Source organism: Hippoglossus hippoglossus, chromosome 21, assembly GCF_009819705.1.
Source record: "Hippoglossus hippoglossus isolate fHipHip1 chromosome 21, fHipHip1.pri, whole genome shotgun sequence".
Lineage (NCBI taxonomy): Eukaryota > Metazoa > Chordata > Actinopteri > Pleuronectiformes > Pleuronectidae > Hippoglossus > Hippoglossus hippoglossus.
In genome coordinates, this window is record NC_047171.1 from 24,475,860 (window position 1) to 24,499,306 (window position 23,447).

The 23,447-nt window shown below is 40.6% G+C and overlaps 1 protein-coding gene and 1 long non-coding RNA gene across 7 annotated transcripts; one reads left to right on the forward strand and one right to left on the reverse strand.

The window, feature by feature from the left end:
- Window positions 1-99: 99 nt before the first annotated feature.
- Window positions 100-16,822, reverse strand: LOC117754522. Of its 2 annotated transcripts, XR_004612441.1 has the most exons (4): window positions 15,569-15,580; window positions 15,264-15,269; window positions 10,570-10,573; window positions 100-179 (listed from the first exon to the last, which is right to left on the reverse strand). It is a non-coding gene; the product is annotated as an uncharacterized LOC117754522 (long non-coding RNA). The 2 variants fall into 2 exon arrangements; XR_004612442.1 differs by lacking the exons at window positions 15,264-15,269; window positions 15,569-15,580 and adding an exon at window positions 16,812-16,822.
- On the forward strand, window positions 6,172-23,183 carry insig2 (insulin induced gene 2). Of its 5 annotated transcripts, none has more exons than XM_034573412.1 (8): window positions 6,172-6,291; window positions 7,530-7,741; window positions 10,479-10,651; window positions 18,161-18,285; window positions 18,996-19,162; window positions 22,010-22,109; window positions 22,485-22,538; window positions 22,580-23,183. In XM_034573412.1, the coding sequence occupies exons 2-7, from the start codon at window positions 7,620-7,622 to the stop codon at window positions 22,524-22,526; spliced, it is 729 nt and encodes a 242-aa protein (XP_034429303.1). In that variant the 5' UTR covers window positions 6,172-6,291; window positions 7,530-7,619; the 3' UTR covers window positions 22,527-22,538; window positions 22,580-23,183. The 5 variants fall into 5 exon arrangements, with proteins under 5 accessions (XP_034429303.1, XP_034429307.1, XP_034429302.1 ...); XM_034573416.1 differs by having other exon boundaries at window positions 6,191-6,291; window positions 7,612-7,741; XM_034573411.1 differs by having other exon boundaries at window positions 6,197-6,356; window positions 22,069-22,109.
- Window positions 23,184-23,447: the final 264 nt, after the last annotated feature.

Sequence of the window (23,447 nt, forward strand, 5' to 3'; positions counted from 1 at the left end):
CTCCACATAATCAAAAAGAAAAGTGCACATAATGCAGAATTGGTGCTTTTAAATGTTATTATCTACCTGTTTTTATTGTTGATGCATTTAAAGCTTTTAAACAAATCTGGTAAGGGTGCTAATTCCAACACTTTTATGCAGTTCAATATTGTAGTGAAAGATATACTGTATTTTACATGCTCATATGGTCCAGAACCTCAAAACTACCTGTACTGACAATACAGCATTTGAGTTGAGTGCTGACACAAGCTGTAGCTGTAGGGAAAATGTGAAGTGAATAAAAAGGGAGCATTAAGGTTACACAATCATAGTAAACATGGCATTGTAAACTTTATTAATTGGATCACAATATAATAATGGCAGTAAATGAATTGGAGGAGACATTAAATTAATGATAATATCTATGCAATATGTATGTTTGGTCTAATTTGAACTGTTACTATTCTCAAATTAGATCTACTGGTTTACTTTCACTTGGGTTTTATTTACATAAAGTTCTTGTTCAGTTGCTGGTGTCAACATTTAAGAACTCATGCTCATTTTGTCAAATGAAAGAAATAAGAAAATGTTTATAATTCCTCAAAGTAAGTTATCAAAAACTACTGCAGCTTTCTTTTGCTCGTAACATTACAAACTACTCAGCCACATTAACAGTTTGATACAAAGCAGAAACAGTCAATCACAAATTACACATTACTTTAATAATTGATGTATTGAATCAAGTTATTTATCAAACAATCCTTAGTTTGAGTATCTCAGTTATATTTAATGATTTTCACATTTATGCAATTTTTAAATACAAATCTGCGTTTTTTGGACTACTGAGGTTTATGAAACTGATCAGTATTTTATAGACCAGTCATCAATTCATTTAGAACATTATGTCATTGAAGCCTGTTGTCAGTCTGCTCAAACTTAGTTAAGCACTGGTTAGTGTGGAAGTTTCTACTGCCCTGCCAGAAAGAGAGAGGGGGGCACTTTCATGAGTTATACACCATCTAACAGCAGCCTTTTACACATCTGTGCTTGACTTCCTCTCTCCTCTTTCACTCTTGATTTTAAGCACATTTGTAAGAGCATGCAGCAGTGTCTAAAATAAAAGCCATTACAGTTGGGTTAAACCTTCCCACATGGGTGAAAGTGCATGCTTTGGCACCTGACGTCTCTGTATTTCACATGATAGACACTCTATTACAGCGGGGGATGCTGTAATGGACTATGCATCAGTTCAGGTAATGGTTGTCAGCTTGAGTGCCCGAGAAGCAGTGGAGAATTCCATTAGAAACCTTATAGTTACTAAATCAGTCATTCTCCACCTTCCTCTCTATTGAACCACCTTTTTGGGGCAATTACTACAGCTTCATACACCCTTCAGCAGTGAAAAGAGACCTAGTCCTTGGACGTATCCCTTCCCACTGGACTGCAACAAGATTAGACAGTTATTCTGACTCAAATATATGAAAGGCTGCTGTGGCTGGAAATCAGAAAGCTGGGGATATGAATGGCCTACATCTCTGATAATGTTACATATTTTACTCCATTATAACCACTTGTGAGATACCCTTAAGTATTTGTTTTAGGATTAAGGAGGATTAAGGAGATGCAATGCTTGTTTATTTTCTGTTCACTGATCACTTCTTGCAGTGTGTTGAGAGTCTGTTAATCATCATGGAGATTAATTCAATGAGTTCACTTTCATTAACAGTAAAGTAGAGTTAAATACTTATAATGGTGTCTATCTTCTAAAAACAGTAGTAGATGTTCAAAGATTTCATTTTATTATGCCACTGCTGCTTCACTACAGTCCAGCCGCCTCAGTGGTCTGTGTATGAAACTTGATAGAGGACTCTTTTCCATTTCCTCCTGTAATCCAAGGCCCAACACCATACCCTGCTGGCAGGTGTAAGATTAACTTAGTTAGGTGTAGAGCTGCTCATGCGCACCAAATTAAATTAATGGAACAAATTTACCTCCTAATTAAGATGAAAATACGTGTCAGTTGTAACCTTGCTGAGCACTAATTATGTACAAATGATTTATCATCTGTTTCGTCCTGAATAGCAATGGGCTCACCTCTCCGATAGCCTTGGCTGGCTGTTAAGAGATGGCCTCTGATTAATAGTGACAGGTTGTTCTGCGTAGAAGCTGCACATCGCTGACCAGCCAATCAGAGGCAGCATGAGCTCAGACTCTCCTCCCTTCCATTAACCTACATGGAGTGTGCAGCTGAGCATCACTGTGCCTCAGCTTGCCATCTTGCTACCCTCCTCTGAATAAAAATTAAGTACATTCAAAGAGGAGACATTACTGTGTCATCTTTACAGACTCCCAGCTCAAAGAACAAATTGAATAGTGCACAATACAGTCAAGCTCATACATCAATAATGTATGCTCAGTGGTAGATAATTGCTTCAGTGTGCCCAAGAACAAAACAAATCTTGATTAACCCTGGAACCTGTCTATGGCCAGCAGGTGGTGCAATGAGTTAAGATTGCCAAAGCCACTGTATAATTTATTGTGAGCAGAAATAAGAAGGACTTCCTTATACAATTACAGCTAACTGTGATATTCCATCTTATTTCCTCCTGCATGGCAAGTACAGATATATTTCAATGGACCGCTGCTTTGATTAGCATTAGAATCACAGTCTTGCTGAGGACACACTGGCCAATCTGTAATCATTGTTCCGCAGGCTTGCTCACAGGGGATATAACCCACTTTGTCATTATCATTCAATATGCCACACACATGCTGGTATAGCTTCCATGGTGCTTCAAGCAACAGGGCATTTGCATATCCTCAGCAATAATTTGCACAGACAGAAATGCACCACACACTGCAGCACACACTGCCCTAAAATGAGAGATGCCTTTGCTCCCTGATGCTGCTCAAGATACAGAAAAGCTCTCACTTTATGTGTCTCATCTATGTCTATGTGTAAAATTCTGTCTTTGCTAGTTAATTAGTTAATTAGTTAATTGTTTGTGGGCACGTCCTTAAAAATGCCATTATGTAGAAGTGTCAGCTCCAGCCATTAGGGATCATTTGACTTTCTAATGAGTTTTGTCTTTATTTAGCCAACACATAATATTGTCATAATTTGCTCATCAGATGCGTCATTGTTGTGGTAAATGTCAGTATGCCTGCACAAGCAAGGTACCTATGTTTTCCAGCTCATTTCTCTTTTGTTCATAGCCAAGCTAAGCTTGTCTGTCCAAACATAGCTTTTCCCCTGCTGCTGGAGCTGTGGTTAATGCAGATTCAGAGCAAATGTCAAGCAGTGCCAAATCATTTTCCTCATTATGTAGAGTGTTCAGGTCATCCCAAATATATGACACGTTCACTGGAACACAAGAGCAGCACTCATTTTCTTGTGTTGCTTCGACACCCTTTTTCTATTCTATTCCCTTGCCTGTAGTGAGAGAATTGGGGGCTACGGGTTGCAAGGCTTAGCAAACAGCATCTCCCACATATCACGACAGTCTAGGGATTGGTGGATGAGGAAGGGAGGGAGGGGGTTAGAGGTTAATTATAGACAACAGAGAGGTCACAGGCCCTATTATTTTGGAGCCGGGACCTGCAATGGTCCAATGGGGATGACATTTACGATGACAACCTAGCCCCACCTCTCCATCCCATCCACACCCCAGCCCAACCCGCACACGCCATCACTCACATTTATACTGAAGGAAATGACAGCAGGACTCAGTGGTATGATAATGAAAAGACCCACAGGCAGAATGATGAACCGTACCTCTGGCTGTTCTCTGGCTGCATCAGGGGCCCTCAAAGTAGCCCTTGACAGCTAATTGAAAACCCCCATACCCTCCTCTAACCTACCCGGCTTCCTTTATCATTCTAATTATTGGGGTTAAGTGAATATCCCATGGGACTATGAGTGGTGCAGTGAGTAGATAAAACATAAATAACAAAAGATTTAGTGAATCAGCTGTCTTGAATTCAGAATACTGACATTATATATACATATACTAGCCATATTCAGAACAGTCTCCATTGCCCTGAAGATTCAGAATTTTTGGACCAAATGAAAATGTCCTTTTAAGATGTGGCAATAAAAAGGCTGTGAAAGTGTTCATTAAAGCATAGGATTGGTACTCTCTAAATAAAATATATTTATTGTTGTTAATAACTTGCTTGTAAAATCAAGAATGAGTTGATCCCACTATATTGTCTGTGTCTCCAATATCTTATTCCTCTTGCTGAATGCAATAATGCAATTATCCACAATCAGCTGCCACCATTATGATCACGATCCATGATAATGATCCACGATCCATGGTCCAGTGAATGTCTGAAAGCAGTGATGTGGCCGCAGCTGTGATCCTGGATTTGCAACGAAAGCACAAGGACTCCGGGGAAGAGGTCATGTCAGTAACGTGTATTGATGAGACATTAATGTGATGAAGAGGGAGAAAAGGAAAGAGAAGCTCCATGTGTCATGTTTCCCTGACATTCTAGACCTATAGCAGCATAAGTAAGACCTGGTCCAAGACTGACCTGAACCAGCTCTAACTAGGCTTTATCAAAAAGGAAGGTTTTAAGCCTACTCTTAAACTAGAGAGGGCATCTGCCTCCCCGATTGAAAATGAGAGATGATTCCAAAGGAGAGGAGCTTGATACTGTAGCTGATAGAGACTTTAGGGACAACAAGTAAGCCTGAATTCTGAGAGCGCAGTATTCTAGTGGGGTGATACTGTACTGTGACCTCTTTAATGATGGTGCCATATCATTAAGGCCTTTGTAGGTGAGGAGGAGATTTTAAATTATTTTCTAAATCTATGTAGTGAAGCTAATGCAGGACAAGTGTGATCTCTGTTCCTGGTTCTTGTCAGGACACGTGCTGCAGCATTTTGTACAAGCTGCAGAGTCTGTGAAGACTTAAAAATTCAAGATTAACTTTTTTGTCCCACAAAGTGGATAATATGTCTTTGGCTCTTCACTCATGCTCCAGCCATAAAAATACACATATTACACTTATTGGTGGAGCCTTATAATAGGGAATTACAATCGTCAAGTCGAGTTGTGTGTGTATTTGCAGAATGTTGGACTGTTCTTCATATCATAACATTACCATGAATCTAGAACATATGTGGCCATATACTTTTCCAGTACTTTTCATGCTCAATTCCCCCAACCCAAAAAAGTTTTAAGTTTGAAAGTAGTTGTTTTTTCGTTATTGTGATGCTCTCCATGTCAACGCACTTCGCCTTGTGTGCAGCACCTAAAAGCAAAAACCCAAATGTTTGCCTTGACTGTATGAAGGTGGCCCTGCCTGCCCCCTTGACGGCACCACGGTGCAGCTGATCGTAATAATGGCCCATTAAATTAATATTCATCTATTCCTTGATAAGCGGAGCATCGTCTCATCTGCAACATTGAAGTTAAAGGAAAACTAAGTTGTATGATAATGTAACTTCTTTCCTGTCTGAAGCCTGTGTGGGTGTCTCTGTAGTTCTTCACACAAAAACTGACCACAGTTATAAATGGTGTTGGGTCATGAATCTGGATCGGTCTGGTCACTTTCCCTGATAGTACTAATTATGTACAAAACGTTGGACTTTATTTCTATGTGTTAAATGTGTGCCTCATAAATTCTAGAGCAAACAGACAAACATACAGTAATCTTAATCACTGTATGGGTCCTAATAACTTCCGATTATTGTTCAAATGCAAAGTGGGCGCAAGCCAGCAGGAGTGGGTGCAGGGAGGACACTGACAGGATACTTCGGCACGATAAAAGTGTTCCGGGCCAATAATGTGTATCTACCCCAGTCCGATGTGTAATCAGTAACTGCTATTCTAATTTGTTTTGATATTTAACAACTAATAGCTTTATGTTACAGTTTCTCTTTCTTTCTTCTGTTCTTCCCTTTTCCACACCATGATTTTATCATCTCTGCATCTCTGTAAACCTATTAGTGTGTGTGTGTGTATTTCAGTGAAAGAGAGGGGGAATATAGGCCATAGCACACACGTTTATTCAAACAGCAACAGCATTTGGTTTTCATAAGGACTTTAAGCGTGCTATTTTCCATATTTTCTCACGTAAAATCCAGAGAAAAAAGGTTTCTGCAGATATGTGATCGGTCTTTTTAGGGTTTGTCTGTGAACAGTGCCTCCTCTTACGTGTTACGTCAACTTTGAGCAACGCGATGACGTCATAACCTGAGACGCTGATTGGGTGTCCATTCAACCCGGAGAACCGGAAGTAGTCTCAGAAGGGGAGAAGGCAAACTGATATTTTCGTTTAATGCAGCCTACTATTAGTCTGTGAGCTATGCAAGTGTCTTATGAAATGTGTAATTGTATTCGTGGATGGTCTTCGTCGACATGAGGTAAGAACCTTCTTTGACCACAGCTACTATGCTCCAAATGGTAGCTGCTAAAGACAACACTGAGGCTAACTGTGTGTTATTTATGCAACACGTTTACGTTAAACCGCAGGAGACCACAGGCTGGAGCTCAGAGTGAGTGAAGTCCAACAGGAGCCAGTCGAAAGCTTTTAGTTTTTCAACGCCACCTCTTCGTTTGTTCACTGACGGTACAAACTGTCTGTCAATAGAGGTGCAGTTAGTAGCCACCACAAAATCAATGGAATACAATGTAAGAGCAAATTCACTGAGATGAAGTGCGCATGGGACAACGTTAGTCCAGCATAGAGATGCCATTGTAATATATGATTATTATGCATCAGATGACTATCAATACGATAGGTGCTCTCAGGGTCGCCGCTAGAAATGTTGGGCTCTATGAAAGAATATAGTACTTGAAAAGAAAAATATGCGCTAGAACAACCCAACATGAGTTTCATAAGCACTCTTCAACAGCCCCAAGTGAGTTAGATAACTACTAAACATATAAATATACATTTACAAGTGACTTGTGGACTTTGTGGTTCAATAGAAATGGACAATATATATATATATATATATATATATATATATATATATATATATATATATATATATATATATATATATAAAACGTTTCTTAAACACACTGAAAGGGTGTTTAAGAAACGTTTTCTTAAAGGGAGAGAGACAGGGAGTGAGGAATTATAACATTACACAATATTATTTATCTGATTTGTTTACCTCTGGATACTGTCATAACTGCACACACACACACACACACCTTTAAAGCTCAGCACGCTGTAAATCATGTATGGAAATATATATATATATATATATATATATATTATATGAACATAATTCCCCAAAAATACACACCTTTGGAAAATGTCAAGCCATATGCATTAACAAAGCCAAAAGTATCAAAAAAGAAAACTGAAAAAGCCAAAGATTTCCATAAGTTGCCCCAAGGGTTAACTGCAGCTATGTACACCTAAATAAGATGGAAACAGTGCATGGTAAGAATGATTTGCTGATTCCAAGCTAGGAATACATCTCAATAAGTATATTTGCAGATACTTACTGTTTAAAATAATTGCATAATGCAAGTTCGGTTTCAGAGTGTCTGCTAATACCCTGTCTGTCCTTGTTTTTCAGCTTGGTTTAGGATGTCAAGGGAGGATATTGAAATTGCCGGTGGATAAAGACGTCCCATACATTTCCATATTCTCTGTCTTAGGCCTTCGAATGTCTTTGACACTGACAGCTATGAGTGACAGCGCCATGACCAGCAGGCACCAACAGTGGTCAGGGGTTGGGCAAACGCAGCCGCCTCCCCGTGGCCCCTATATCTCAGTCATCACCAACAGGTTAGCTCTGTGTCTGCTTCACATAAGTTCATTTTAACAAGACCACAAGGCAAATAGGGTCAAGACTGGAAGTATTTAGACAGTTGCTAATTATTTGTTCTTCAGTCTCTGAGCTACAGCACAATAATTTCTAATAAAATGATGGATAACGTTTTAGTTAAAAACTCATCTTTTCTACTTCATTGTCTCCTGGTTGCTACATTCTAGTTTTTAACCCGTAAAACAGTCACTTTTAGAAATGCAGTTGACTCTGTTTTAGTTGGGGGGTTGTTTTTAGTCTGGACGGGCAGTAACTCACATTTGCTTCATGATTGGGTCTTATTAATCTCACCTGTCGTAGCCACAGCTTCACGGCAGCCTCCTTCAGCTTCTGTTGTAGAGGCCTCTCTGCCTTTAGTCCTGTCTTCATCAAATAGGATGCTGCTCAGTCAAACTGAAATCAGGTGACTGACTCAGCCAGTCGAAGATATTTCCCTCTCATCTCCGTAGCTCTTTGTTTGCTCTATAGCAAGCATCAGAGCGTACCTCTGGTAGACTAGGTAGACATTCTTAATAGACACTGCTAAAAACTATTAAGGGAACACTTAATGGTCACAGTGTAACACCAAGTCAGGTATACTTCAGGGATATCAATCCATCCATTTAGGAAGCACAAGTGATAGTAAATCAATTTCACCTGCATTGGTGCAAATGAAAGTGACAACAGGTCCAATAGAGGCAAAAGCAAGACAACCCCCCAACAGGAAATGGTTTTGCATGTGGTGGCCACAGACAATTGCTCTCTCCTTATCCTTCCTGACTGATTCCTCTCTAGTTTTGTGTTCTGCTAGCGTCTTTGTCACTACTAGTAGCGTGAGGCGGTGCCTGCAGCCCAATGAGGTTGGTTCGTCCAGCACAGTCTCAAGACCATGGAGGAGATAGATTAGCCGTTACATGAGGAGAGCTGGACAGGGCCGGAGAAGGGTATTAACCCAGCAGCAGGACCGGTATCTGTTCCTTTGTGCAAGGTGGAGCACTGCCAGAGCCCTACAAAATTACCTTCAGCAGGCTACTGGTGTGCATGTTTCTGACCAAACTGTCAGAAACGGTCTCCATTAGGGTGGCGTGAGGGCCCGACATCCTCTTGTGCAGGGGTTCCCAAACTTGTCCATGCCAAGGAATCCCGTATAGCATAAGCCTCTGGCGGGAACCCCCCAGTTGCAAACCTTTTTAAAATTACGTGTGCAATATGATGGCAAATATCCCAAATCAAACATACAGCTTCTTAATATATTTCCCTTATTTTTTTTAATAACTAATAAACTGTCTTATATCTTTTACAAACATTCCTTGTCATTTCTGTACAGTAATATTAAACGCAAACATATATATACATATCCAAGGACACATAGATTTCGATATGCAATAATTAACAACATCTAAAAAACATATTTAATTTAACAATTTTATTTTTATTGTCACATTGTCCCCCCTTTTCCCTTACAGTTTCCGCACCCCCCATGGCGCCCCCTGGCGCCCCCCCTGCTCTAGTAGGGGCGCGTAGCAGTGCCCAGTACTGTGCAGCTCGATTGGCTTACGCCAGAGAATATCAGAATTATTGGCAGGTCCACCACTGGCGACCCGTTCTCTACACAGATGAGAGCAGGTTCACACTGAGCACATGTGACAGGCGTGAAAGAGTCTGAAAATGCTGTGGTGAATGTTATAAATGGTAAATGGTCTGAATTTATATAGCGCTTTTCTAGACTTGATGACCACTCAAAGAGCTTTACAGTACAGTACTTTAAAGTTTGCCATTCACCGGTAGATAGGGAGGACTGGGACCGAACCACCTTTATGTTGCCTGTTACATCATCCAGCATTTGGCAGTGGGACAGTGATGGTCTGGGGAGGCATATCTTTGGATGGTCGCACAGACCTCCATGTCATAGCCATCAGTACCCTAATAGGTACCGGGATTACCCATTGTCAGATCTTATGCTGGGGCGGTGGGCCCTGGGTTCCTCCTGGTGCAGGACAATGCCCGACCTCAAGTGACCAGAATGTGTGGGCAGTTCCTGAATGACGATAGCATTGATGCTATCGACTGGCCCTCACGTTCCCCTGACCTAAATCCAATTGAGCATCTTTGGGCTGCACGATATATAAAAATGTTACCGTCATTGCGATATCAAAATGCTCGATATATGTTTCGCAAAAGACCACTTGAACTGCGATAAATGGTATTCCATGTGCCATGCATTCACGCTCTGCATTTCAATGTATTTGGCCAATAAGACGGAGCCCTACTTCCCTAAATAATAAATGAGAGATATTCAGATCATTGAAGGGCCTGTCAAGGGTTTTTCCTGCATAGAGAATTGCAAGCCGCCTCCGATAATAGCGCACACACACACTGACTCAGCTACTCACTTTTCTGTCTCTATCTCTGTCTCTCTCAGACTCAGCTGATGTCTCTGACTTGCTATAGCTTAAACATTGATTTGTTTGAAATGATGCCACAATATCAACAATAATCATCACATAATGATAGATACTTTTCTCAAATGAGTTAAATTTTTCTTTAGAGCAGCGCGAGTATTCATCAGCCCATCCCTCTCGCTCTCTTCCTACCGTACTGACATCCACACACACAAAAACCATGTCATCGTATCATTTGAGCAGTGTATTTTGAGTTCCTGCTTTCCTCTCAATATGTTTTGTTAGGTTGTAGTAAAAACCTTTTTTTGTATTGTAGAACCACCAACCTTGTGATACGAGGAGCCATGCTGTTCTCTGTGGGTGTCTTCCTGGCCCTGGTGCTGAACTTACTTCAAGTACAGAGAAACGTAACTCTCTTTCCCCCTGATGTCATCAGCAGTATCTTCTCTTCCGCCTGGTGGGTGCCACCCTGCTGTGGCATGGCCTCAGGTATGTGAACACATGCCCCGTAATGGGTTAAAAACGTCCTGTCTGGATTATTTCGATTATTACTTTTACAAAGAGAAAAGTGCTGCACATAGATGCACTGTATGAATGGGTGAATGTAAAACTGTACTGTAAAGGGAAAGTGCCTATAAATACAGACCATTTACCATTTACATTTCTTGAAAGATAAGAGGAAAACAGAGTAAGTACAATGGGAAGAAAGGTCCTGTTGGTATTCCCTCCCAAGCTGAAATGTTCCCAGAGGTGGTTTTGAGGTCTCGTTTACAGTTCTTGTAGCAAATGTTTTCATACAGCAGAAGTATTTAATAGCTCTGAGAACAGCACACAGCTATGCTAGTCTCCACTGTAGCCAGAAGACCATCTCAAAATTTCACATACACATTAACTGCCAGATTTGCCTTCGTCCTCACATACATTGTTGTACAGCATGTGGCTACAGATTGATCACAGTAGGAGGATAAATAAAGATCTTGGTACAACAGATGCAAACAGAAAATAGAAAGAATGTTTACAACTCACATATAAAAATACCACTTAATAAATGTATGTCTAATCTTATGGAAGCGTATTGCATTCACTTGAGAAAAAAGAACGTTCCGAGTAAGTTTTCATCCCCCAACAAATTGGTGCTGTTCTTCTGAATTAATGAAAAAATTATCGCGGAAATTCCAAGATATGTTTTAATGAAAAAGAAAAAGCTGTTTTCCTGAAGCTCTCACCTGTGTTGAGTACTGCGGTCAAGCCAGCCGCCTCTCGCGTTTGCGTGGTCAAAACAGCAGCATTTCGTTTTTCAAGTGCGCAATTGATTGAGCATTTATGGTAACAAATGTGGAGCTTAGAGGAGCTGTTTTTTTCCTCAAAATTAAGGATTAAGAAGTCCTTTATTAGTCCCGCAATGGGGAAATTTGCAATGTTACAGCAGTAGAAGTCATCACATAAGTAGCATGCAGTACTTGGGTGAAGGAATATAAAGAAATAGAAATATACAACAATATATAGAAAAAATATAGATGTAGTTAAACCAGTATATACAGTGTAAAGAAATATATTATGTGTCAGAATATGTACAGTGAATGGATTGCACATAACTGTTTTTATTGCACAGAATTTTTTTTATTATGAATGAATATAGTACAGGGAATATTGCACAGTTGAGAAATGTTAAAGTGACAGTCCATAGTGGTGGTGTATGTCGTTTTACTTGGAGCAGAGCACTACACCAAAATCAAGCATTATTACTATATTTATGTGGAGAAATACCACAATTAAAAAGAAGGGTGATCTATGTGTTACCTTTATTTATTTGAAAGTCACTTGTTATTTCCATAAATCAATGTCCACGGTTAAATACAAGCAAACAGATACTGCTTTCATCAAAGGCCATTGAAACCAATGAAGAATGGCTCCTCCAGCTAATGTTGCACCATTTTCATAGGGAATTTAGGAGCCCCTCATATACTGTATGTGTACAGAAAATACCCACATTTTTCTTTTTCTTTTAGGGTATTTATAATTAAAAATAAAATTGTATAAGCAAAACTCACTTTTCACTCAAACATTTTGACGATTGTTTGTATTATCTAAAAACCAAAGTACATTCCAAAGTTCCATAGCCATATAACCCTTTTGTGCCCGCTATGGAAGTTTTGAATCTACTTTGGCTGTTATCTGTTTGCTTGTATTGCACCTCGGATATTGATTTATGGAAATGAGTGACTTTCAAATAAATATAGGGAAAACATAGATTACTCAAAAAGTACACAGTATAAGTACTTCATAGTATTTGTGGCAGTAGTCTAACTATTACTAAGTCCAACAATAACATTCTCATGAAGAACTTATGCCAAAAAACTTTTTATCCCTCATCAAAGATAGAAGAATAGGCTCATTCTTGTTCTGTGGAGGGGACTTTGACACAGGATTATTCAGAAAGTACACGGTATAAGTACTTTACAGTATTTGTGGCAGTAGTCTCACTAGTACTTAGTCCAACAATATCTCATGAAGAACCAATGCCAAAAAAGATTGTTATCCCTCATCAAAGATCGCAGAAGAGGTTCATTCTGTGGAGGGAATGCAATACGCGAATGTGAATGCAATACGCTTCAGTATAATCTAAACATTTAGGCTTGTGTGGTGTCATCCAAGTATCTGAGAGTGCTCAATGCATGATGGGAGTTCCCCCAGCAGTCTATGCCTGTAGCTGCATAACTAAAGGATGGTTCAGGACTCACCTGATCCAGCCCTCACTATAAGCATTATCAAAGAGGAACGTTTCAAGTCTAACCTCAAATGTAGATCTTCCGAAAAACAAGAGTTGGAGCTGGTTCCACGGGAGATGAGCCTGGTAGCTGAAGGCTCTACCTCCCATTCTACTCTTATAGATTCTAAGAACCACAAGTGAGCCTGTATTTTTGGAGTGAAGTGATCTATTGGGACAATATGTGGCTATGAGCTCTTTAATATAGGATGGGGCTTGATTATAAAGATCTTTTTATGTGAGGAGCAGCAGGATATTGAATTCTATTCGTAATTTTACAGGGAGCCAATGCAGAGAAGCTAAGACAGGAATAATATTATCTCTCCTTCTAGTTCCTGTCCGCACTCATGCTGCAGCATTTTGGAACAGCTGTAGGCTTTTTTACAGACTTACTGGGACATCCTGATAAAGAATTACAATAATCTAGTCTGAAGCTATCAAAAGCATGGACTACTCTCTTGGCATCCCTTTGAGACAGGAATTTTCTAATTTTCATGATGTGGCGCAGGTAGAAGAAGAATGTTTCTCTGAGGTTTTGAGGGCCAAGTATAATGACTTCAGTTTTGTCTGAATTTAGGTATAAAACGTTCGAACCAAAACCGAAATTGTGGTCCAGACGTCCACGGTTTCAGTTCATTACATTACATCACATTTCATTTAGCTGACGCTTTTATCCAAAGCGACTTACAATAAGTGCATTCAACCATGATTACGCGAAGACGGAACCATGACCCGTCCCCCTGCCGAACCCCACTTGCTGCCACAGCAGCAGGGGCAGACACACATTGGTATCCTTTTACTGTACTGTACAAGGATTCTGCTGTATTACCCTGCCGCATGTCCTCGATCCTCACTCCCCCACTGACCTGCGCTCACTTTACACATCAACAATATACACCAACACTAATCAGAAGCTATAGGATCTGCAGTACTGAAGACGTGATGCGACAGCCAGGACGCCAGGGTTAAAGTGACCAGAACGATTCATGATCCGACATCATCGATTAATAACTAAATACATGTGATGGTCAGTTTGTGTGAAGTGTGACAGAGACGAGCAGACACACACACTCACACACTCCTACAGACAGAAGAGAAGTTGTTTCCGCAGATTATGATGAGATGCTGTGTTTTAACTTCATTGTTGCAGAAGAAGCAATGCCACGTTTATCCAGGAACATAAATAAGGACAGAGGATGTCGCACCTTGTTAAGCCCTATGATAAATATGGGCTATACAAATAAAAATTGATTGATTAATTCATTGAAATATGAATCCAGCAGGTTTTTATAAAGATCAGCTCTAAGTGTGAGTGATTAGAGAAGAGCAGAGGAGCAGAGTAACTTGTTGACCAGCAGGGCCACTCGAATACTGTTAAGGCTATAATCAGAGTTTTCTCCACACAAGCCTTATTGCATTTACGTGGAGAGCGTCAAAATGATCAAAATGTAATCATTAGGATTAATGTTATTTTATTTAATTATTTATTGGGGGGGGGTACTTCAGCATAACACTGGAGCACTAGGTAGGTGGTGCCCTCCGTTTGCCACTGGGTATTTCGCACACTGGGTTGAATCACGAAATTAAATTTCCTTAAAATTTGAGTACATTTTGTTTGTATTTTATTAAGACCCTCAGTCACTCAATAAGAAAAAAAAAAGAAAAATGTTCACTTACTGCCCGTTAGTTGAAACCAGTCGCTATCTGAAGTAGGGCTGGGCGATGTGACCAAAACTGTTTTCAAGATAAAGATTTTCATATTAGTTGATATAACAAAAAATGTCAACTTATCACTTCTTTTACATTTAAAAACAAATTTTTGAACCTAAGTGAAGGCTGACATTTTAAACTCTTCCTTATGGGCAGAAAATGACAAACTCTTGTTTAACAGAAAAACATTTTACAAATCTGAAGCAGAACATTAAAACCAATTCTATAATATACCTCTTCATCATGCTTGCACAATAGATAAGCTATATGTATATATTAGGGCTGGGCAACGATTAAAAGTTTTAATCGTGATTAATCGCATGATTTCCCTGATTAATCACGATTAATCGCATTTGTATACGCAAAATCCAATAATGAATTCAAAAGTAGTGTATAGCGCACTTTTATTTTAAATGTTCTGCCATATGAACGAAAGTGCCATAACATTTGTTGTGCAAACACTTTTAACATCAGCATTTTAATACAGTAGCAGTTAAATAAAATATTCAGTGTAAATCTCAACTTAAACAATGTTATCAAAGCAAATACAAAATTAAAGCTCATTGCCACTGCCAGGGCATTACTGTTATCCTGTTCGTTATGAAAAAGAAAAAAACTGGCCACAAAATCCTGAGCCACAATCATATCATTAAAACAGGCAATTTCTGAGGTAACAGCAGAAACATTTTACTTTCTTCAGGGAGCAGCATAACCAGTCTAGTACCAAATGTCCCTGTTAGAGTGAGACACCAGAAAACACTTTCAGAGCAGTTTGTCAATTCCTAGAACTTGACACTGTTATTTTAAATGTACTGCCATATGAACTAAAGTGCCATAACATTTGTTGTGCAAACAAACACTTAACATCAGCATTTTTATATAGTAGCAGTTAAATAAAATAAATACTTTGTGTAAATCTCAACTTAAACAATGTTATCAAAACAAACACAAGACTAAAGCTTATTGCCACTGCCAGGGCATTAATGTTAGAGTGTGGTGAAGCACCACAACGTTCACTGCTGGCATTTACTGTGCAGAGGACTAGTCTGTAAAGTCCATGTTTATACTGGATTTCCTTTGGTCAAAAAGAACCAGAAAACACTCTCAGTGCAGTTTGTAGATTCCTAAAACTTGATGTTTTTTACTCCTCTGCACTAAGCCAGTTGCTAAGGCACACCAGATTATTTACATTTTCAGATGATAAAGAAGCTCTCTTCTTCTGTTCAACTTGTTGTTGCTCTAATTCTGCTGCACTTGCTGGACTGTGTTTAAAGTGCCCCACAACCTTTCTGCACTTGGCCAGGACATTGTCAAACGCACTGTTATGCAGAGATACTGTGACAGAACGCTGGAGACTGTGCGCGAAGCAGGGGACATGATCAAAAGGCAGTTGTCTCGCAGCAGCGATCATATTTCGTGCACTATCTGTGCTAAGTGTGGTGACTTTATTTGACACATTCCACTGCTGTGCAACGTCAGTAAAGTGTCCCGCGCACGTTTCAGCATAATGTCTCTCCTCTGTTTTCCTCACAGTCAGAGCATGTGAATGCAGCGCCCACTTTTCATCAATATAATGCACTGTAACTCCGAGGTAATTGTGGTTACCGAGTGATGTCCAGTAGTCCCCAGTGAGAGCAACAGCGGGTGCACGTTGTAAAGCTGTCGCTTTTGCAGTCCTCTCCTTTTCATACAACTCGTGTATTCTTCGTGTGATGGTGCGTCTTGAGGGCATCTCATACCTGCCGTCATTTGTTGCGATTCTCAAAATGTTTCTCAGACCGACGTCTTCCACAACACTAATCGGCCTGCAGTCTGTAGCTATCCACTTCGCTATGGCATTCGTTAGCTTCTCTTGCCTTTGTTTATCTATACTCCTCCCTGCATCTAACGGAGTCTGCCGAAGCCTCGCTCCACTGTCTGTTTCGTTGAATGATTTGCTGGTATCAACTGTGTGTTTTGCATTTAGGTGATATTTTAGACTGGAAGTACTCCGGTGATAAGAAAATTCAACTTGGCAGTGGTTACAAATAACTTTGGTTCTGTTGACTCCGCCGTCTGGAAGAACTTTAAAATGAAAATGGCCATGTAAAAGCTCCGTACCCTTCTCCATGTTTGTTTATTCGCCAATTCTTTTCTTTTCCGGTTCCGCAGCAGTCAGCAACAGACTTTCACAAAATAAAAGCCTGTGAGCAACAGACTTTTACAATAATACAATAAATAATAAAACCTGCGCTAATGCGCGATAAAATAATTGTTGGCGTTAAATAATTAATGCGTTAACGCGATTATAACGAGTTAACTTGCCCAGCCCTAGTATATATACATGAACCTGTGTGAGTAGGGGTCATAACTGTAGTGTAAAGTGCTTTTAGTGGTCATCAAGCCTAGAAAAGTGCTATATAAACAGACCATTTACCAAATCATGATAATTATCATTTAATCATCTAACTTTAATGTGAAGTGTTTATTTAGTTTGTTGTCATGTCAAGTTTCTTTATTACCTTTGCTCTGAAAGCTCAACACACTACACTTAGAATAACACTTGAAAATAGACACAAAACATGCAACATTTTTCAACACATAGAATACCCACTGCAAATACTCACAACACAACCAACTACTCACAACACAACTAAGTACTTGCAACACAACCAAATACTCACACTACCACCAAATACTCACAACAGAATCAAATGCTTGGTAGTATTTGGTAGTGTGGTAAGCCTGCTGCAAAAATGTAGCCTCATTGTGTTGTCTAAATGACTGTGGCAACTTACTTACACTGTTTGCACTATTTTTAACAGAAAATAACTTTTTGCACAATTGTGTTAATGTACTGAATTTTTCACTTAAGTATATGTATTTAGATCGAAATTAACCAAACGCAATTTGAACAATTTCTATTGAATGCCCCTAGGCACATACAGTCTGCCAGGTGCATTGCATGAATTAACTATTATTATCTAATTAAATTAAGTATAACATGTTTAGATAGGCTTTTTTTTTCTTAGGATGTTGGAGGGGCCACAGCTCCCTGTATTAACCAGCTGCCACTGCTTTGTTGTGTTGTGAATAATTAGTAGTGCTATGAGTATTTGGTTGTGTTGTGTGTATTTGGTGTTGTTTTCTATTTGCCTCGTATGTGTTTTCACATTGATGAAGATTTTTAATCCATTTGCATGTGTTGTGTCTATTTGTAAGTGTTATCTTAAGTTGCAGTTCTTTAAATTATCAGTAATTATATACTTTATAGTTGTTTGATCAACATTCCATGATGTTAAGTTACTTAAATAGAATATGTGGCCCAGGAAGCTCACCCTGGGCCTGTCCCCTGTCGGCTCATCCAGGAACCCTTCCATGGCTGTCAGTGTGCCATTAGAATAGTGTAGATGTTAGCTGAAAGCCTATTCTCAGCAACACAATACCAGTAATGTTGACGCTACCACTGTAGCAGTCAAAGCTGTTTGTGTTGCCTCTTGTTTTTCTGCCCTATGCTTATTTCGCCCTTTTCTGCCCTCTAGCAATGATTGGACTGCTGTACCCCTGCATCGACAGACATCTGGGTGAGCCACACAAGTTCAAGCGAGAATGGTCAAGTGTGATGCGCTGTGTGGCTGTGTTTGTGGGAATCAACCACGCCAGTGCTGTATCCTTCAAGATTGTTAAGCTTTATGGATCTGTTGCTGTTCTTTCTTATAAAAATCAACCAATCTTTCTAAGATTTAATTGGTTGCTCTTTGTAGACTGTATTTCCATTGCATGCACAATATTATGTACACTAGTGCATATACCACAATAAGAGAAACCTGTTTGTGTACACAAGCTGTTTTCAGACATGTCCTACGGAGGAACTCCGCAGAATTTGGTCTTGACTTTCTCTGCAGTTTGCCTTTCACACATGAACAACACAGCAGGAGGTTCTCCACTCAGAGGTGTTCACAACAGCAATAAATCTTCCAAAGGATTCAGGTGAGGGGTGGTGCAGCAGGCGGAGGCAGGATGTAACGGTATTTCTGTTGCGGAGATCACTTGATTTTGTTTACATTACATCAACAGCGGTGTTGGCTCTTATCACCACAAAATGTCTTGACGTCTTTGTCAGTGTCTTCTACTTGTGTGGCACCACTTTTTCATATTGAGATATTTGTTAACTTTATACTTTTTTTTGTAATGCATCTGTTGTGTGTTAGAAACATCATCATTGCGCCCCCTAAAAGATGTTTGTGCCAGCTGAATAATATTGATTGATATTGATATTATGTGATTGATTGATACTTATGACTGCTTTTGGCTCACCATGCTCACCAACAGTAAAGCTTTGTAAATACAGAAAGTTCCTTGACCTTACTCTGTCAGAAAGTGGACTTTGCAAACAACATCCAGCTGTCTCTGACTCTGGCAGCGCTCTCCATTGGTCTGTGGTGGACATTTGACCGCTCACGTAGTGGCTTCGGCTTGGGGATCAGCATAGCCCTGCTGGCAACACTGGCCACTCAACTCCTGGTTTACAATGGAGTCTTTCAGTAAGTTTGCATATTGATACAATGAGGGAAGAGTGTAAGCCTGTGACTGTTTTGGGCAGTTTAAATTGTCAGCCTACAGCATTGAGTTTGTCACTGTGTTTATCTACTAAGGTATTATTGGTGCAAAACAACTGAACACCTGTGACAATGGAATTTTTACCTGTTCTAGAAGTAGTCCCTCATTTGTATCAATAAATTTGAAGTCATAGAAAGAAATGTTTTACACAAATACGACACAAAAGTTACACCTTCTCAAATAAGATCTTTTTTTATTGAACCATAAGGTTGTCTGATCTCTGAATGAAGCCCGCCCCAGTTTTGACAGATACACAAAACATTTCACTGAGATATATGGTGCAAAAGTGACACTGTGTAGAAGGTTTTTAATTTATGATTTCTAACACAGGATTTGTGCACCTGTAATGATGAATTTGAGTTGTAACTGTTGTGCAACTCCTAAAGCATTTTTCTTTACAAATTTACAAATGTACAAATTCCACTTTCAGAGGTGCCCAGTTGTACCTTCATAATTATCTTTCATGTATCATAAATAAAGCCAAGTGTAGTCGCAGTCGTATTCTCTCTTTAGCATGGCTGTCTTTTAGACCTTATGAATTCTCCTTCACATCTTTATTTGACCTTATGACATTTTCCATTGAGGCAGAGGAAACAAAATAATATAACTTTTGTACTGAAGTATTTTGAAAATGATAAGCTCGGGATGTGTTTTAGAACCCCAGCGCAGAGGAAGAACAGTGAGCACGAGTCAAAATGGAGAGTTCAAGGGTGATTTTTTTTTTCTCCGGGAGGTCGTCAGCGAGGGGGGAAGGCAGGAGGATCGTCTGATTAATTTAAGCAGAGGGGCCGAGGATGAATAACTACCACAGTAGTGACGAGGACGAACTGGCGATGACTGGGAGCACAATCAGGTTAGATATCCTGTTGCTGATCAGCGGATGAGCTGCAGGTGCGGTGGTGAGCTGTCCATGGCCGTGCCGCCGCCGAGTCATCAGGGAAAGATGGCACACACCTGCGAAGGGGAGAGAGACAAGGGAAGGGGGAGAGAAACTGGGCAGCACAGAGGAGCTGTGACAGTACCGAAGAGGGGTGGGGTCCAGGATGAGGAGCAGAGAGATCCAGGCGCGCTCCTCGGGACCGTACCCATCCCAGTCCACCAGGTACTAAAACCCCCTGCCTCGCCTCCGGACATCCAGGATGCGGGAGACGGTGAATGCTGGATGATTGTCGATGAACTGGGTGGGTGGAGGGGGTTTGGTTGGAGGGCTCAGAGGACTGGTGGAGACCAGCTTGATGAGGGATGTGTGAAAAGTGGGGTGTATTTTGAGGGCGGATGGGAGCTTTAGGCGAACTGTGGCTGGGTTGATAACCTTCTCTATCTCATAAGGGCCCAAGAATCGGGGGGCCAACTTTCGTGATTCGACCTGGAGTGGAAGGTCAGCAATACCTTTTTATCCTAGTGTGTATGTGGGAGCGGGGGTTCGTCGGCAGTTGGCCATCCTCTCGTTCCTGGTGGCCGTGCTGCCCAACGCTGCCCGAGCCTCCAGATCCTACGGCAGCGGCGAAGGTGGGACTGAACAGAGGGAACGGCCACGTCCTCCTCCTGAGAAGGAAACAAAGGGGGTTGGAATCCACACATGATGGTGAAAGGTGTCATACCTGTGGCAGAGCTTGTGAGGGAGTTATGGGCATATTCAACCCAAGCCAGGTGGGAACTCCAGGATGAGGGATGTCGGGCAGAGACACAACGTAGGGCTGCTTCCAAATCCTGGTTGGCCCGCTCGGTCTGCCCGTTGGTTTGAGGGTGATAGCCGGAGGACAAGCTGACTGACGCCCCCAGCGACCGGCAGAAAGCCCTCCACACCTGGGAGGTGAACTGAGACCCTCGGTCAGAGACGATATCCAGGGGTAGACTGTGTAACCAGAACACATGCTGGGTCAGGAGGTCAGTGGTCTCTAGGGCTGAAGGGAGAGGAGCAAAGTGCAAGACCAGTGACGTATTCCACAGCTATGTGGCACCATGAATGGCTGGGGATGGGTAATGGTTGAAGCAGTCCAGAGGGAGGTTGGTGGGAGGCCTTTCCGCAGGCGCAGACTAAGCAGGCGGAAAATGAAGGACTGAGTGTTCTGGGCAATGGTAGGCCAACAGCAGTGTCGTCTGGTGAATTCCAGGGCTCGTTGGACACCGGGATGGCATGTTAGCTTGGAAGCATGCCCCCAAAGGAGCACTTGGGATCTGATGGGGGAAGGAACATAGAGGCGGTTAGGAGGACCATTATCTGGACCAGAATCTGTCTGCTGGGCCTCCTTACTCCGGGTATCCACCTCCCAGAAAGCAGCTGCCACAATGCACCAAGTAGGAAGGATGGACTCTGGAGGTTTGCTGGAGTTCTCAGTGGCCGTCTGTCGAGCGTGGGCATCAGGTTTCTGGTTGCGGGAACCGGGTCTGTAGGTTTGAAATAAATTAAACCTCCCCAAGAAAAGGACCCACCTAGCTTGTCATGGGTTTAATCTTTTAGCTGACTGAAGATAAGCCAGGTTCTTGTGATCAGTCCACACTATGATACACTATGATTGGTATATTTCTGACAAATCAACTTTGTTACACAGGATGACACCATTGTAAAATACATTTTCTAACTAGCTTTTTCATTTCTTTTTTTAATTTGCACGTAAAAGATTTCCTTTGTCTAGATATTTTGGGAATAATTTTGTACTAAACACTTAGCCAAATCAAGATTGGCAGAGCAAACATTGTTGAAAGTTAAGTGTTGGTATTTATTATTTAGAGAATTACAAGTTGCTTTTATCTGCTTCTTTTCTGCACAGGTACACTTCTCCAGATTTCCTGTACATTCGCTCCTGGTTACCTTGTATCTTCTTTGCAGGGGTGATAACGATGGGGAACATAGGACGGCAGCTAGCCTTGGTAAGAAATTTATGATTTACTAAGATGAATAATATATATTGTTATGTAAAAATATCTAAAAATGTCAAGATTGCATTTGTGTGTCCTTCCAAGTCCATGAACCAGAGGGCGGTTTGAACCTAGTGTTCCCCCAGTGTTGACAGCTGTTCTGGCAGTTTGTAATTGATGTGTGATGAAGAAAGTGCAGCAAAAAGATGCACTGTGAATGTATGGGTGAATGGCAAAACTGAACTGTAAAGGGATTTGAGTAGTCATGAAGACTAGAAAAGCCCTATATAAATACAAACCATTTACCATTTAACAGAAACTGGCCGTGAAAGGGGATTCAGCTGTTTGTCTCTAACAGTTCTTCTTTTCTTGTGATTTTTATGTCAGTATGAATATAAGTTCATTCAAGAAAAGAACCATCAGGACTGAGGAATCACTTGGTTCCATTTGGCCTCTACTCACAATGGCATTGTCTCTGTACCAACCTGAAGCCAGTTACAGGTTATCAGAGAAAATCTGAGGCTTACACCAGACCAGGACCCAGCCATGTCAAATGAGCCCCACTCCTGATTGGCTGCCCATTGCTTTTCGTTGGACCAGACAGTATTTTTGAATGGTTTTCATCAGGCCATTCAGAGCTTGGAGCGGTTAGTGGCTACAGTGTAACGTGAGAGAATTTGTTGTGTTTTTTCTTTGGTGCAGTTCATCTTTACTCATCTGGAAAGAGATTAGCAGCGAAGCGTCTGTCGTTCTTCAGATCAGCTCAGATGTTAAAAATCTTTGGCTACATTATGCCAAACAAACTCTTATCACCTAAGTCTGTCAAATCCTTCCTGAATCAGTGGAGAACATGCAACTTATTGAATTTATATCGAGAAAGATATGCATTTACACCAGACCTTGTATTGTATGTAATTACCTTATATCTATACTTTAACTTTCTTGATAAGGGAAGGATGCTGTGTACTGTATGTGCAGTGTTCACCTTCAGTGGATTTTTCGACCTAACCACACTGATACGTATATATCATAGGATTCAAATGAAAGGTTAAATGAATAAAGACAGCTTTTTTTATTGACTGCAAATCTCTGAGGTTGGAAGTGAATGGTGAATTTGTTTCATCCAGACATGACAACACTTTTAATCACATTAAGAAGTTTTCTCAGGAAATCACATTAATGTTTTTAAATACGTGCCTAAATTCAGGGAACAACATTTTAGCCATCTCAGTTGCTTGTTAAAATGGTTAAAAAGCAATGTTCACTTTGCCCAAAAAATTGAAATGCCAAATTTCTCAGCTTATTGTCTTCTTTCACCACTTGATTGAAACTTGTTGGTTTCCTTTTCAA